Below are 17,216 nucleotides of genomic sequence, written 5' to 3' on the forward strand. Positions count from 1 at the left end.
TGGATGTCATGTTGCTTAAAAGTAAAAACCCACGAGGACCCTACTGACTTCTCCACATACTGCAGTTAGAAACTACTTTTTTTTCATGTTTATAGTTAACCAGGGTCAGAATTTACCTGTTACACTGGCTGCAGCCTGCAATTTGAAGCTATTATCACATCAACAAATTTTATTTTCTTTCCTGAAGACTTGAGAAAACAACAAGTCAAAACTGATCCTTTCCTTGAGGTCAGAAAACTTTCAAATCACGGGATTCCCTGGCCAGCTATCAAAGTGAAAGAAAGTGAAGGACTCAGCAATGCCTTATTAGGAGAAGTAGATTTTTACCTTCACCATTGTTGTTCCTCTCACTTCGGAAGATGCAGTGCTCTTCCTTGATATGAGCCCCACTCAATACGATGTCTTGCCTCCGCTCAGCGTCAGCTTGGCCAACCCTGGGTCCAACAAAAGATTTTTCAAGAGCAAATCAGACACCTTCTACAACTCTGCATTGAACAATACAGCCCAGAAATAGCCAGGAAAAAGTCTGAACTATTAAGACTACCCTTGAAATGTAAAGGTTTGAACCAGTGCTTAATTCTGCACTGCAGAGAACCTGCCTGTTCTGCCATGAATTGAAGGATGACAGCTTTGCAAAAGAAAAGTTTTCTCTCCCTTAAAACATGTCGCTTGGGGAACTGAAATGTTAAGTACCTCCAAGTTAAATGCAATTCCTTCCCTCTTGCGAATCCCTTCTCCTTTTCAAAAGGGATGCAGAGGGGGGAAAAAACCCTGCCAAGAACTTCCAGTGGTGCGTTAGCTGGCAGACAGAAACCATCCCTCCCAACGATCACCATCTGCACTTGAACTAAGGAGCACAAATGGCTCAGGAGGCTCTTGCTGAATAATTTCATGCCACAAGCAGTTTCATGCAGCATCCTGACAGTGAGAGGTTGGCTGTACCCCCGTAGCACAAAGATGTATGTCCATTCCAAACCCAAGTGCCTGAGCAATTCTAGGTACAGACAAACTTAATTTCCAATCCTAATGTTTATGAACTTGCTCTACTTATTAATTTACACATTTCTGATGTCAGTGAGCTAGGCCCAAAACTTATAATGACTTCTTAAGCCCTAAGCTATTCTAGTCATCATTCTGTGCTGAATTCTCTACAATTTGATACTCCTTTCAGAGGGCTTAATGTACATTATAGTACCATATGCCAGCCCCTGTCTGTGTACTCTCCTCCATTTGTTCCCCAGGAATATACAAACTAAGCAACCAAACACAACTTGGTGCTCCAAAAATAATAAAAATCACCTCTCTCCTTCCAGCTGTCTTGACAACAAGTTTTGGAATAAAATCCATTTTTAATTCAAAGTCTGGCAATTAAATTTTATCTCATATCTGTGAATGCAGAACACATTAATTGTACAATGGCATGAATAACAATTTATTTAAATAATTAAGCTAACACTCAGCCATATTCCAGTTGCTATGGTTTTCGATCCTGCACCCATCAAAATCTCTCAGGCATTTAGTTTTACTAAAAATTTAAGAGGGGATGTCATGCTTTCTTTTACTGCCCAGGTGTAATAGCAATTTCTTAAAGCTGAGTGACTGCACATGTTACTTTTAAAACACCAAGCCAAATTAAAAGAAATTGCATTTCTGCACTCTTTTCCACCTACAGCAATCTCATGTTTCATTTGTACCTGCAACTTGAACAGCTCAAGGCACAATTATTATTTAAACTCATGGTGTCTCCAGCATGGGGATTTAAGCAAGCAAAGAAGGCAGCTCCAGAGTGTGTCAGCACCAACTCTCACCTTGTAATGCCATCTTTGATGTAGTACAGCAGACATTCAGACATGAGTGGATCTTCATTAAGGTTTACGAGATGAGGAGTCTGAAGCAACAAAGAGAAAAAGTTAATTAGGAACTGAGGTCCTGCTTTCAGGCTCCTTCCTGCAGCTGTGGAGGGTGTGCATTAATCCAGCAGTTTTGCCACATGTATCGAGATTCTTCCATAATGGATTTGTCCAAACATAACTTCTTAAAGTATTGCAGAGCATCACAAAGTACCAGCAAAATACAGCTCAGATTGCTTAGTTAGCCAAAACACCAATCCATAGAAGGAAGAAAGGCTTCAGCTGAAGAAAAAAAGTCCTTATAAAGTCTCCATAAACTTTGATAAGAGAAGTCCAAAGGAAGCAGAAAAGGTTGCTTCAGTAAAATTTTGAAACTCATATGGAATTAACTTTTGGCTTTTCTACACAGGTCAGGTGCTTATTTGGCAAAGTCTGTAAACATCAAAACAAAATCTAAAACTACCAACAGCTAAGAAGCTCTTCATCTAAACTTCTTCTAAATTTAAATCCACTACAGTTACTAAACCAACCTTCTTTGGTGAAAAAACCCCATTGGAATCAGCAAACAAGTCACAAGGCCTTGGTGTGAAAATCTAGCCAGTGAGATGGCAGTAAGCACAAGCACAAAAGACAAGGCAAAAATGGTTAAACATAATTAAAGCAGAGAGATGATAAAAGAGAAATAAAATTGTTAATAAGCCACTTGTCCCTTTGTTATCCTCAAACAGAATAAATTTAGGAAAAAGAAATAAATTTGGCTCAGATTCCTTGGGAACACTATTTCCATCAACTTATCTTAGATACAAAGAAGTTTACTTATGAGAGATTTTAACAGCACTCAGTTTACAGAAGCTCAAAAATTACTGGATGTTCACAAAGAATTTGTCTTTGAACGAAGAACTCTGATTGTCAATTGCCCAATGGAAGATTTAATTCTAAGCACAGAAAGGGGGAGAAAGAAAGACAAGCTTTTTCACCCCTAAAAATCCAGGGGTGACCTAAAACTGCAGCTGAAGGTGTTCAATGCTGTCATCGCTGTTCACTGCACGAATCAGCACCTGGAGCTGTATAAAGCTCTTTGATCAAGAAAAAAATGGACAGAAATCAAATCCCAGACATAGCCAACTGCTGTAACACCACTACAACTTGCACCACCAGAATACTTTGTAAGAAATAAAGCTCCACAGCTTGAGAGATGCTGCTGGCACACCCAACTATTCACTCACTGCGTCTGATGAGATACCCATTGGTACCTCAGAAGTGTAAAGTCTTTATAAAAAACACTTCACATTTTCTATCTAAGTTCTCATCTCCTAAACTTTCACAACAGCCACAGTTACTAGAAGGAGAACTAATGAAACTGCAAGGATAGCAAGGAACAGAAGCAGACAGGAGTAGGTTCGGAGTTTAACTTCTCCTAATAAATCCTATATGGGTAAAAATAAATACTATCTAATACCAGAGCAACTATTTTATCCAGATGGCATTTATACACAAACCTGATCAGCTGAAAATGCACCAAAAGAATCATCAAAAAGAGCTGATGGCCTCTGAGGAAAAATCTAAAAGGAGATGAGGATCCATAATGTAAGAGAAAGAAACGTAAAGAACACGCAATGAATCAGCGTCTTTACAAACCTCAGGCACTCCTGGAGTAGCTGCCAAAAGCAAATCTGAATTCTACCAACTCCAAGCATCACAGTCAAACACTATTCTAAATGAAGGATTAAACATTTTAACCAGTTCTGGGGTTCTACATTTCTGTGCAGTGCCTCTGAATAGGTCCCTGCTTAACCCTAGATCAAGTTTATTACACACTTGCACACTAAAATATTACCCATGCTGCTTGTTCATAGACTTCTAAGATAAAAGAAAGTAGGTTCTTTTCCTTGTACTTCTATAATTCTGCTTTACCAGCAGAGATAGCTTCTTTATTAACCTAATTATTTTACAGTTACAGCACTGATTTATGCCCTTTTCCTGCACAGTTCTGCTTCTTTCAAATTTCAGAAAATAGAAGTAATGACAAGTACTGAAAGAAATATTCCCCTGCATCCCCTATGTTCAGTGGTTCATTAGATCACCATCCCTTTTTCCAAGCAGAAGAATTAACAAACAATTCAAGGAAGAGCATCTAAACAAGCCTTAAAACTTCTCTGTGTATCTCAAAGAAGAACAGGTAGAGCACACAAAGGTCACACACAGCAACTGCAGAAAATAGCAACAAAATTAAGACACAGCACCTTCTGATTTGCTACTGAATCAAGAAACAAAAGGAGCTGCAAAACTTCTCGTTGCAGCACAGGATCTTCTAAAGGAAGATATAAAACAGTTCAACTCTCATCACCCTCCTCTCACGTGAATTAGCCTTTTGGAGACATCATGCAACAGTTAGTAATTTTCTCTACCTTTTTGGGTGAGAAGACTCCCAGTGTTCCTCCATCTTCCCGAATGGCAACTCCCATTTCTGCCAACAATGCCTCCCTGAGAGAGAAAAACAAGATATTGACCCCATTTTAGGCTTCTTAGACAAGTACGGTCCAACGAAAGCCAGGTAATTAATATATTAGACTGTCACCACCTCGGAGCACAACAGGGCTGGTAAACTTTAGTCTGAGAGTGGCCTACGGAACAGCAACTTTTAACTGTGAGAAGTCCAGGAAGGAGCAGGACTTTCCTCCAGCATCGCCCCTGCTGTTCCACATCTAACACAAGGGTCAGCAGAACTATCCCTAACACTATTCTGCTGCTCCACTGCTTTTGAACAGAGGAACTTTCTCCATTTTCCACTTTCCAGAGACCATCCATATTACAGCACTTCTGATTCCCGACCTTTCCATCCTAATGGCCTCTGTTTTCCTCAGTTTCTCTTCCCATGTTTCATTCAGCTCTGCAATGATCTTCTCAGATTCCTGTGTGAAAATACCAAAAGCTGTTTTACAATTCTTCCCAAAGTTCTTCACCTAATACACAAAGCAACTGAAGTTTGTGCTCTGTTCAGGCCTCAAATTAATTTCACGTATAAAAAGCATTCTTAGTACCTTAAAACTCTACTTGTTTCCCTTAATTTTTAAAAGGGTAGCTAGTCCTGAAGGCAAGCTGAGAAGAAAAGACTACTTCACATCTAACCACAGCCAGACTTTATTTTGAACCACCTAAACTTGTTTCCCCTTTTTTATTTTTAAATCTGATTTACAGACATTATTCAGTAACTGAATGCCAAGGAAATGCAGAGACCACATTGTTATTCCCATAGCAACAGCGGGTTTCCAACAGGAAAGGGATATGCAGTGTGTGTTCAGCCCTGTCTGATGGACAAACATGAGAATGTAGCAGAGATTCAACACAGCCAGCTCTCCCCACTCCTCCGCCCATGGACATTGGGGGGGGCTTTCATAAAAATCAAGAAATACTTCACTGTGATGCACTTCTGCTATGGTTCAGTTCTGTGCAGCACCGGGACAAGGCTGCCTTTGTCTGGATCAAACATGCCATTCTGTGCTTCACATTTTAATCTGTGGGGGCTGGGCGAAGACAACAGTGGCAGGATTATTCTTCCTCCTTTTTTTCAACTTTGGGGTAATTTGGTTTTCTGAAAGCTGAGTGCATTTGCAAGACAGACTTGGCTCCCACTAGTGCTGACCAGGCCTCTAAGTCTACATTTATGATCAAATTTTCCATAACTACCACTGCATCAGAGGACCCGTAAATAAGAATCAAGAATTTAATTTATAATTTAGTTGTAGCTCAAGGCTAAAATTAAACCTAAATAATCCTAACAGGAAAGGCTGTGCATGGACCCAGTTTCTAGCCCACTGCAGTTAAGTGCCTTTTTTAAGGTGCAAGTGGGTTTCAGACAATTTCTACAGACACAGCATATATTTATGAAGGGAACTTCTCTCAGGTTCACTATTCTTCAGCCTCCTTAATACCTACCTTCAAACGTTCAATGGCCTCTTCTCCTCCAGGTGTTGACATGATTCTTTCCTGTATACTGGACACAGATGTTAAGCCCACCTGACTACTGAGAGAGCAGGAGGATGGAGATGCAGTGAGGGACCCCATGGAGGCTGTGGAAAAATTGCCAGGACGTTGATTCTCGGAGGCTAGCAAGTATCTATGCTTATTGTTCTGAAAATCTTTCAGATCTGAGAGAGAGACACACAGAGAGGGAAGGCAGGAAGATGGGAGAAAGGAAAACAGGAAGGAAGGAGGGAAGGAGGGAAGGAGGGAAATACCAGTGTAAGAGGAAAGCATTTAAGCAGCAACAAGGCAAGTTTTGTAATTTTTAGATGGCAGTTCTGAAACAAATCTTTCAATACTAGCAATCATAACATAATAGCTCAGACCCTGAAGTTCACTAGGAAGGACTGCATGATAAACCTTTCTAAACAAAAAAGCTTGAAAAAATAAACTACACATCAGCAAAAAGCAACCATCCTAGACCTCCCTGAACACTAAGCTGAGCACCCTGAAGCTCAGAGCAGGACCAGATTGAGATCCTCATGACACTAACGACATTTTGGGCTGACGTCTGAGACACCAACCCCTTAAACTCAGGAAAACATTCTCTTCCAGAGTCCTTTAATGTGAAATGACGATTAAGTAAATCTTTACCACAGCAGTGGTTCTGCTGCCAAAGCACCCAGACCACAAAAAGAACTTCCTTTCCTTAAATTCTCACCAGAGAGGATGTGAATCACCTGTCAGTGCATGACAGGGACGAGAGAACATAAGTCCACAACAACAACATTATGCTGCTTCTTGACCTTCCTTACCTGAATAAAAATGGAAATCTAACAGATCTGATCAGCGAAATATCTGATAAGGGTCTTATACTTCAGAAGGTGCTTCAAAGCCTTTTGGCTGTTAGTCTGAATTAGAAAGGCCTTTTAAAAACCTACAAAATTTAGTAAGGTAGCTTTTGTAGCCTGAAAACCTGCAGGCCTGAAAGCCAGAGAACAAGAAAAGCTGTCTGAATGATTTAAGAACAAATATACAATGGAAATTTATATTAATTTAACTGGGCTTCTTGGATATGTCTGTAAACCATATCCTCAGAATAATCACACACCAAAAGAAAAATCTCCTAACATGAAAATATCAGATAACTGAATAGCTCAGTTTTAATAACTTAGTATTTTAAAATATAATTTCAAAGACAAATCCTTTTTAAAAAGTCACTTCAGGAAAGAAACAGGTCAAATCAGACCCTGCAAGTTATAAACAGGGGCATCACACGTACAAAAACGAGATGCTCACCCAGACATTGCATAAATTTCCCTGTCCTCCTACATCTCCTCTACTCTGCCCCTGAACAATCCTGCCATTGTCAGCCTTATGCCCTAGTTCACTCCATGCTCAACCTGCTGTTTCAGCCTCATGGAACTGATGATTGCCCCGAGCCAGTTTGAAAACCACCATCTGCAAATACGGGAGGCAGGACTGGGAGTTTCACAGAAGAAAAGCAGGTTAAGGGGAGGGAATGCTGCCAGGATGAGGAAAGCAGGCATGACAGAGCAGGGATGAAGTCTCAAAAGGCCATGCACTCCTGAAGAGAAAGGAAGTGGCACTTGCAATAGCTCCACAGTCACTGTGACCACAGAGAACCAGAACCCTCAGGACCATGCACGCTGCTCCTGGAGCCGCAGCTCCTACACCATGACATGTGCACACGTTGGAAGCAGCATCAGAATGTCAGACAGGCCAGGATGAGTCTTTACACCACCAGTAGCTTCAATTTTAGGAAATTTCAGACAGATCTCCTTCAGCTGATATTGAGTGAGGGTGAAAAAGACTGACTGAGAGAGTTTTAAAAGTCTACCAACCCAAAATTTACATGGAGCACATTTCGCTTGCAATGGACTACATATATTCCCCTTTCATAGAAGCAAACACCAAGAGAAATAAAATGCTCTTTGCTGACTGGTTTTAGCCCTATTAAGTTAATCACCTGCAACCAAGTATTTCTGACCTCAAAAAAAGAGAGCTTCATGAGTATGTCTGGCTTCTTTCTTTTTTTTTTTTTTTTTTTTTTTGGTAAGACTATACAAAATAAATACATTGCAGTGTCCAGGAGGAACTGGAAATACTTATCTTGAGTTCATCAACTGACACATTTAAAACAAATACTTCAAAGTGGAAAAGAGCTGCTAAAATGCCAGGAAAGCCATGTGAGCAGGAACTGAGTAACTGGGAAAAGATTTGAGAGAAAGATTTTCTAGTTCAAATCTAAACCGTGCGCTGTCATGAAAACACACTGGAGAACTGCCACTCTCCCTTCTGCCAGAAAGGAACAATGAACATACGTTGCACTTTAAACTTTGCACTTTTTTTTGATTGTGGACTCAATCTAAGAAGTGCTGGTGATGCTGGTTTTCATGAACCTGCACTGCATTCCAGTGAGTGTTCTGTCTGGGATTTCCCTGTGAGAAATGCTGGCATGCAAAGCTCTGTTAAAAGCTGACCCAGAGAAAGCAGGTTAAAAAGAGAACCACACAATACACACATTTGCCTCCACTTCCAGAGTATTCATCTCCCATTGGATCAACTGAAAGGAAGCAGGAGGGAAAATACAAGAAGGATCAAAATTGAAGGTTCACTAGTGACATAGGAAGGGAAGAGAATACTACTTGATATTTAAAGAAACAAACCACAGTTTTCAGTAACACAGTTTTTTCAGTTAGGATTTAGAACCAAAACCCACAGACTGTAACGAGCATGAAAACACTTGTATTTCATTGTCTTCTGGCCCCATTCTCTTGAAAACAAGCAAACAAAGAGGTAAACACATGTCACATGTCTTTAAGTAGTCTGTGACTAAGTCAGGACTTCTGCTTCACAGACAAAAAGGTCTGAAAAATCAGAAACTGGTGCAACACTTTTTTTTTTTTAAAGTCAAAGAAGCTTTTAATCCACTGGAATACGTCCTGTGCTTTTATGGGCATTTCCTTCACAAGGAATTAAATCACTGTTCATATTACAGAAGAATGTAGCAGCTAGAATTTCAGCTCATCTGTCTTGCTTGGAAATAGGACAAGGAAATTGGGCACAAGTGTGTTCTAGTGCTTTAAGAGGTTGCTGGCAAAGCAAATCAGTACAACACTGCTCTGCCAACCTAACTCAAAATCTCCCAAAAAGATTGATTAGTTATTCACAAGCAGCTGTTGCATAGATATTTCAAGATGACAAACGATTTGTCACTCACTGTCTAACATTAGCCATTGTTTTCTTTTGTGAATGAGGATGGCACTGAAGCCAGGTATTAACCAATAACCTTAACCCTTTAAGGAGGAAGCAAAGATAACTTTTTTCTCAGTATGAAATTGAGTTTCTGTATCTCAGCTCTTTTATTGGCAGCCAGACAAAAAGTCCTCCATAACTCACCAGAGCAACTCCTGAATGTGTAAGTTCTATTACGCAAAAGAATCTCTACAATAACAGGAAATTCAAACTCACTATTTTTCCTTAAGAGTTTGAAGGTGGCTTGTCAACTCCACAGACAAACCTAAGACGGTCGAAACTTAAATATCAGCACCTATATTTAAATTCTGTGTTTTAAATCCCTTTCTCTCACAGGCTCAGGTCTCCCTCCTCTGCTAGAGAGACCAAGCCCAGGATGCTGAGGTGTGTTTAATCCACTTACTGTCAATAATATCTCCCAGCCCCTGGGCACGCAGGAGATCCTTAAGCCTTGTCACCTCCTCTTTCAGCTCCCGCACCAGCTTGGCGTTAGGATCTTCATTGATAACAGCATTGCATTTAATCTGCTTTGCACGATCAGCATATCTGGAACCAGACCAGAACAATGAAACCTTACCACAAACATAGAACTGCTTATATGCAGCTTATATACAACACAGGAATGCAGCAACATAGAAGACATTTAGCTTGCACCTGTATGTCAGAAGAGTAGGCAATAAATCCCTGCTTCCTCTGCAGGGTAATTGAGTTCTTGCCAGTAGAGTCTTCTTCCCCACAGACAAGCTCAATTTGTAATAACCCAAAGGTTTGAAGGACAAAGTATGGCCATTAGAGCAAACAGTTACTCGTACCCATCCCAGAGGAAGAGAAAGTACCTTAAAGTGCTCAAAGTTTCATCGTAGTTTATGTCTGCTGGACTGAGAGCAGCAACCATTGCAGTTCTGGAGTTCCCACCTATAGTGAACAGACAAGATTTTAGATGAACTACAGTGCACACTCCAGGCACTACCTACCTACCAAATATCAGTGTTTTCAATAAACTATAGAATTCAACTAAATTCTACAATTCTAAGAAACATACAAAAACCACAGGAAAGAGTTATAGCATTAACACAAGGTGGAACTATGACAACTCAGATTTGGCTACTAAAGATATTTAACTTCATACTCAATACAAATTTAAGTGAGTTAAAAGCAGTCAAGAAATTCAGTGAGACTTTCTTTCCATATTGTCACAGACAACTCAGCCATACCTAGATTTTCTCGAAGAAGCCACGTTAATACAGAATCCCTGTAGGGTATAAAGTCTGTCTTCTTCTTTTTTTTGCTCTACAAAGAAACAACACAATATGAAAAATAGGAAGGTTTTTCTGTGTAATAACACCTTCCTGACATTTAAATTCTGTATTCTAACAGCATTCCAAGCAGCAAACCTTACACTCAGGCAAAGACACCAATATCTACTCCTACTCAGACCATCATACCTTGCTGGTGCAGTTATCCTAAGTTGAAAGCATTAAGGAAAAAGGAAGAAGATACAAGATGAGCTTCTTAACAGATTTATACATTGTTTCCATGTTAGACAGTACGTCCTTTCCTTGAGAAGCCAAATGAAGGAGAATCTCTTCAATTGAAAAAAATAATCTGAAAAGCACTTAAGCATATTCAACCTGTCCAAGGTGTTAACTCACTTTCAAAAGGAACAACCATCATTTATTTGTTTTGTTTGTTTGGGGTTTTTTTTAATAGTAGTTGAGTACAAAAAATAAAAGACAAAGTACTTTTCTAAACCCACAACATTTTGCTTGGATCAATATATGCTCACTTAAGACATTATTAAGTCTTGCCATTGCAAAGAAAGCCAGTGAATCAAATTATTGCACTGGTGTTTCTATAGATTTTAACAACAAAGCTGTAGTTAAGTTTTCTAAAATTATTCCTTCAAGTAAAAATAAAATTACTGCACTGAAGGTCTAAAAACTTGCTATGTGAACAGGTCTTCTACATAAACACAGGCTTCTTTTGCAAGGTTTCTTCACAGTTAAACAAACCAATGCTTCAATCTGTTGACAGCCTGTGTGACACCCACAGAATAGCATCAACTCTATTAATCTATCAAAATACACACAGCTAACAGGGCTGAGAATACAGGGCCAAGCACAGCAAATGATTCTGCTGTACTCCATGGATTTTACTGTTTCCATTTGATCAGCTATGCAAAGGCTGTTGCAGGCAAGGAAATGCTCTACTTACCACTTCAGCCAATGCTGAAATAACTTTGCCCAGAGTTGTGAGAGACTTGTTTATATTTGCTCCTTCCTGAGAAAACAGAAATCAGTATTATGTAGTAATTAAAACTGTCCAACCATGAATCTCTGTAGTCTTCAGGTTTGCAACTATTTTTTCCTTACTTGTAACTTATTATTTGTCCAGCAAAGACTCCACGTGATGCTTGTGCCCCCACTTCCCGTTCCTTCCCCAGCACCCCCCCATGGCCCCGTACCTTTAACCGGGTTCCTTTGGCACCGGTGGAGTCAGCTCGCTCACTCCCAGCGAGATCCACAAGGCTGATCTTGCTGACCTGAAGAGAGAAAGCACATGAATAGGAGAATTAGATCTTGGTGAATTACAGCAAGAACAGAACTACAAAGTCACTGCAAGGAAGATCAGTGAAAAACAGCCAGAAAGCCACTTATCTGTAACACACCTTCTCTGTGGAAAGGTCAGTTTCTGTGTCATGTTTCTTCTGAGTAAAGACAATTGTAAACACAGCATGAGAGCGGCTACTGGTTTCATTCATGTTGGTGGCTGCCACAGTCCTAAAATACAAACAGATAGGAGCACATTTAAGAGAGGACAATTACCTGCAGGGCTGAATGCAGCTGCAGAGGAATGCAAGCAAGAGGCTGCACAGGTGATGTGCTGCCCTGTAACCAAGACCCAGCCACACCTAATATCATTAACAAACCCTTTCATTTTTTTACTCCTGAATTACTCCCATCTTCATCACAGTTTAAACAGAGCTTTCTCAATCTGTGTACTCAGTAGTCCACCTTACATGCAAACACCCAAGAAAGACTCACATAAATGCTGCTCAAGTTTTCCCATATATTGTTAAATGGAGCCAACAGGTGACATGGGAACAATAATTAATCAGAAACTAAAGCTGGAGTGCCAACTTTAGTCCTGACCACCTGAATTAAGGAAAGAGGAGACTGTTCACATAGGTTTTTATACCAGGATAGTGACAGAGCACACAGCAAAGGCAGAAGTAAACGCCAGAATAATTATTTAGACTTCACCTCAAGTCATTATGATCTTTAAAAGTCTACACAGCAATTTCCACCACTAGTTCACCACACAAAGCAATTTCTGCTTTTAACAGCATTGATCAGTGCATATTTCAATAATACTCCTCACTTACAAGAGGTTTTTTTAAAGTGCTAATGCATAACAGTGATAAAAATATATAACACGCTCCCATCACTAACCTGGCTTTGTTCCCAGCATCCATGAGGTCTGCAATGTCTGTGTAAGATGTGACTGCTAACTTGGACAGATCTTCCACGTATGGTCCAAGGAGAGGATGTTCTCGCACGCGCAAATTCCCTTTGTTCTTCGGGTTCAACAAGTCTCTGACTCTCTCACAGTAAATCTCCATGTAACTCACCTGAAAACAGGAATTTTCACAGACAATTTAGTATTTCTGAAGGTCTCCTCCATTGCATTTCCGAGTGCCAGCAGTAGAAATTCCCCCAGCCCACCACAGGAAGGCTGTAGGTGCGTGTCTCTGGTCATTTAACAGCTTTAACACTGGCAGAGGCAAGAGTCAAAAGTCTCATGGATCACATGTCCAACATAAGCTGCTGGCCTTGCATCCATGTATAGATCCTTCAATCATTTCAGAAAACCCTGGTGTGTAATGAAAAGTTACACACTGGACTCCATAATCATCTTAACAGCTTTACTATGACACAGCACAAGTGTCAAACAAGACAGATGATAAAAGGAGTCTGCTTCCAAGGATCTCTCTTATGAACCACCAAGGCAAACTTAAGAAGGGACAAAAACTGATCTTTCTTGCAGAAGCAACTTTAGATTTTAAAAATCACGGCTATAGTGTATGACAACAAACATGCAGTCTTCCAGTCATCAGTAAAAAAACCCCATCTGTAAATGCATCTTTACATTTTTCAGCCCATCGTTTCTTTCAGGATTACTACACAGGTAAAGGAACACTAGTTTTCTGACGAGGGTGAAAAAGAGTCATAGAAAGGTTTTTACATTTGTCTCACATGAAAAAGAGAAAAGACAAAGTTTTAAAACATAAAATTAAAAAAACAAAACCCATCAGAAATCAGCATCTTAATGCAACATCAATAACCCAGCACCTAAGCTCAGTTTGATGTCCAAACATTCTTTGATCCCTCACCATACCCACCTCTACAGAATATGACATTTCCTCATTGCTGTTGTCATTGATTTTCTCAAACAGCTCTTCACAAAGCTGGAAAGAGATTAAACCCAAGTCAGAATTAGTCTTTTTTGAGTAGTAAAAAGTAACTATCAGGACATGTCATGGAAATGGCTTTAGAATGAGGGCAGGGGAAGAAAATGTACCTAATGCATCAGCCACATACAGCCTCACTGGGAAGATAATTAATCTCAATCCTACATCACTATCAACCTTATTTTGCCTAGTATCTCAACAATTGCTCTAGGTTTCACCAATATCATTGTTCTGTACTATCACATTAGAAGTAAGCTTTAGTTCTCTGTTAACTGTTACTGCAATATAAAAAACAAGTGTGCGTCGGAAGATGCTATAAAAACCAAATTCCCTTTCTGGGCTCGGTTCTACCTGGGGAATGATGCCTGCTTGGCTCTCCTCCTGCTTGCCCATCATGGTGTAGGATTTCCCAGCTCCAGTCTGGCCATAGGCAAAGATGCATACGTTGTAGCCCTCAAAGGCGTGCAGGAGCATCTCCTTCCCAATATCATTGTACACACGGCTCTGAGATGCAAAGCAGGGATCTTCAGGCTGGAAGGACATCAAAACAGCATAAATACAGACTTCTCCTATCATTTGAGTAAGATTTCAAAAAGCAACTGGTTTTTTTAATACTTTTAGCTTGTGGGCCAATCCCTTAGGAAGAGGTAAATGAGGCCATTTTTACACACAGGTTTTTCCCAAGGCTGAACAAGACGGAGAAGAATAACAATGACAATGTCACTGCATTGTTTGGGAGCGTATCTTACTCTTAATCTAGCATTCCCTTGCTTCCTGAAATGTTGAATTTTAACATTACCTGCTCCTGAAATCAGGACAAATTTAGCTGTGCTAACATTCTAAGGTTGGGACCAAGATTTTATCAGACCTCTTCTGTTCCTTGATGCTGCGTATCTGCTAGTTTTCATGCATTCTGTTCATAATGTTCCTGTGACTGGGCTCTAATCAACTTTCACTGCTGCTCTGATAAACTCAGTAAGAGAGGCGAGTATTTTATTGTGAAAACAGTCTTGCTGACCACAGATTTGCTCAGAAATATTAAGGCTTATTTTACCATCCAAGCTACTAAAATTAATCTTAGAGAAATGCATTATCTCTTCTTTCTATATCTTTTAGAAAACAAGGCAGGGGAGGAGTAGGTGGCAGAACAACACAGTTCTGCTGGAGAACAATTACTGGAAGTCAGTGAGAGCTTAGCACCGATTCACAGAAGGGTGGGGCACAGGAGCTGGATGAGAATTTATTGCTTTTGCAGCTACTGGAAACATGGATCACTATGCTGCCTTTTCCAGATATGCCAACGAAACCCAGACCACGTATCTCCTTGAACTGTAAGAACTCGAGCAACAGTCATTTGTCCAAGAGGAAAAATTAATTTACCACGGCATATGCGCAACCTTAAAATATTTAGAACAGAACATTGTTGGAGAATATTTTCAGTAATCTTTCGAATATCTACAAGTTGTTTTAGCTTTCTGCTCTCACCCAAACAGGGAAACACAACATACAATGACAAGCTTTTAACCTGAATGTGGGTAAGAAAGACCGTGCAGAAACATCTTACAGGGGTGGCATGATCAGAAGAGAATGTTAAATCAAACCAAACAGCAACAACAACAAAACCAGTTTTTCTTGTAAAAGCACTTACTGATGTGTGGGACCAATAAGAGTAGTCAAAGCTGAAGGACTTTGGTGCTTCCTTAGGATTCTTTGGGTTGATAATACCTATAGGAAATAAAATTCAAACTCTTAGCTACCTTGACACTTAGGAGCATAATTAATGAGCTGGCTGATCCAAGATCTGCGAATCTGAATATTCAAAGTTGCCACATGGCATATGAGTATGAACATAGACCGAAGTAACAGACTCACAGAAATACAGTGTTAGGAAGCTGTAAGTTATTATTTCAAATAAGACAAGAAAAAATTCCTAGGAAGAATATGCTGTCGCTAAACAGAATTCTGTGCATTCACCACAATTAACAAAAGCTTTTCCAGATACCTTTAGGTTGGTGGGTTTAGTGCTTTGGGGTTTTTTTGCCTTCCCAGCAACAAAACTGCTTCATATAACCTTTGCCTGTAGGGGAGCAATACACAATGGATCCAGCTGTCACTGTAATGGCACACACAATGCCTGCAGTTTCTGTATTCCACAGAGGGTAATTTATAAGCACAGCCCTTGTTGCAGAAGTGAATCTCTACTGCTTCCTTCTTTTTGATACTACAGTGCTGGAAATACTTAAATCTATTATTTCCAGCAGCTGTTTTCAACACTGTCTGTGTAAACAAGGACTGTAAAAAGGCATAGTCCTGAGGGTATCACAATTAGATAAACCACCTTAGCTTTACACATCCACCCCTGCACCTAAAGCAGCAATTTGCCTCTGGGAGTGAGACACTAACTGTGATGTGTGCAAATAAAGTCCACAAGGAAAAGAAGCCATACAAAGGTGTCAGTAGTCTTCCTGGGGATGATTTACATCCTGATACCAGACATCCTAGAAAGAAGATGCTTATTTCTCACATATTCGTGCCAGTTAGATTATGCTTTGGGAGATGGGGGCTTCTTCTCCCTTTCCTTCTGCGATGAATGCGATGAAATTGTATCACCCACACCTCTTACCATTTCAAACATGAACTTAGCATCTTGTTTCACCAAAATCCCTGAAAATGTGGTTACAGGATCCCCATTAAAATTAAATCACTCCTCTACCAGATGCTGTGTTCCTGAGCAGGGCTGTGGTCCAAAATTACAGTACGGAGAGATCATCACTGTCTGGATTGCAAATAGCAACAGTTGCTACTCTATTTCTCGTGGCCAACTCCGTTTCACTTGGATGCACCTTGTGCTGGCATTCTTGCCTTAAAAAAGCTGACAGACATGCAAAGCCAATGAATTATATGCACCAGCACAGTATCAAATTGCAAAAAAATGCCTGTGGTTTTGGATAGCAACACGGGCATCAACACAGAACAAGCTGTAACCTAAGCAATCATATATAGCTTTAGCTTCCCTTTACTAGCTTTGCTCAAACAACAGTACAGCTCCACTCACACTATTCCACCAGTCCTAAAGTGAACAAAAAACAAATCCCAAAGACAACTCCCTGCACCAAACTTAAATTAGTTCTCTCCCTGCAGTGTATTCCAGACCGCTACAACTCAACAACTTCTCGTTTCTCAGTTAAGAATTTAACATCAAAGCTCTGAAAGGTAAGGAAGAGGTAATGCCTTGTACCTGGATGTCCCCACCGAAAAATGCCATACAAATAATAGAATCTCCACATTAGTGTCTGAAAAGGCACTACAAACTTGCCGTTAGTTTGCCTTTCTTGCTTCAGCTTAAATTTGATCCATCGCATTGGAGAAGAGTAAAGTTCAGGCTCTGCGAGTTATACAAGTCATTCCAATCTGCTCCATTTTTTTCTCTTTTTAAACCATTGTTGTTATTATTACTGTTATTGTTATTTTCTTAGCTAGACTTTCCTCAGCTCTTCACACTGAGTTCCATGTCCAGGTCACTATTTTGAAAATCACTTTCTAGGATGCATGTTTTTGTAAAGCGTATCTTGAGAAGCGTATCAGGAAAGGGAGTTTAATTTGCAAGAAAGCAGCTCTGTCAGAGGTTGGGAATGCAGCTGCCTGGCACAAAC

General features: G+C 40.1%; 1 protein-coding gene across 26 annotated transcripts in view; it reads right to left on the reverse strand.

Annotated features, from left to right (window-relative positions):
• Positions 1-17,216, reverse strand: part of KIF1B (kinesin family member 1B) — a 77,796-nt gene that overhangs the window by 47,978 nt on the left and 12,602 nt on the right. For 6 of the 26 annotated variants that reach the window (XM_017744008.1, XM_017744006.1, XM_017743999.1 and 3 more), the window contains exons 2-20: positions 15,212-15,288; positions 13,915-14,094; positions 13,495-13,560; positions 12,545-12,723; positions 11,761-11,872; positions 11,557-11,634; positions 11,307-11,372; positions 10,538-10,555; positions 10,307-10,382; positions 9,929-10,007; positions 9,496-9,638; positions 8,359-8,400; positions 5,787-5,998; positions 4,683-4,762; positions 4,259-4,334; positions 3,350-3,412; positions 2,381-2,443; positions 1,809-1,888; positions 328-434 (exon numbers count right to left, since the gene is read on the reverse strand). In XM_017744008.1, coding sequence (XP_017599497.1) covers positions 328-434; positions 1,809-1,888; positions 2,381-2,443; positions 3,350-3,412; positions 4,259-4,334; positions 4,683-4,762; positions 5,787-5,998; positions 8,359-8,400; positions 9,496-9,638; positions 9,929-10,007; positions 10,307-10,382; positions 10,538-10,555; positions 11,307-11,372; positions 11,557-11,634; positions 11,761-11,872; positions 12,545-12,723; positions 13,495-13,560; positions 13,915-14,094; positions 15,212-15,288 — 1,797 coding nt within the window. The remainder of the gene's footprint in view (positions 1-327; positions 435-1,808; positions 1,889-2,380; positions 2,444-3,349; positions 3,413-4,258; positions 4,335-4,682; positions 4,763-5,786; positions 5,999-8,358; positions 8,401-9,495; positions 9,639-9,928; positions 10,008-10,306; positions 10,383-10,537; positions 10,556-11,306; positions 11,373-11,556; positions 11,635-11,760; positions 11,873-12,544; positions 12,724-13,494; positions 13,561-13,914; positions 14,095-15,211; positions 15,289-17,216) is intronic. The other 20 variants (XM_017744003.1, XM_017744017.1, XM_017744010.1 and 17 more) reach the window with 12 other exon arrangements.

The sequence above is a fragment of the Corvus brachyrhynchos genome, unplaced genomic scaffold, assembly GCF_000691975.1.
Source record: "Corvus brachyrhynchos isolate BGI_N302 unplaced genomic scaffold, ASM69197v1 scaffold68, whole genome shotgun sequence".
In the NCBI taxonomy this organism is placed as follows: domain Eukaryota; kingdom Metazoa; phylum Chordata; class Aves; order Passeriformes; family Corvidae; genus Corvus; species Corvus brachyrhynchos.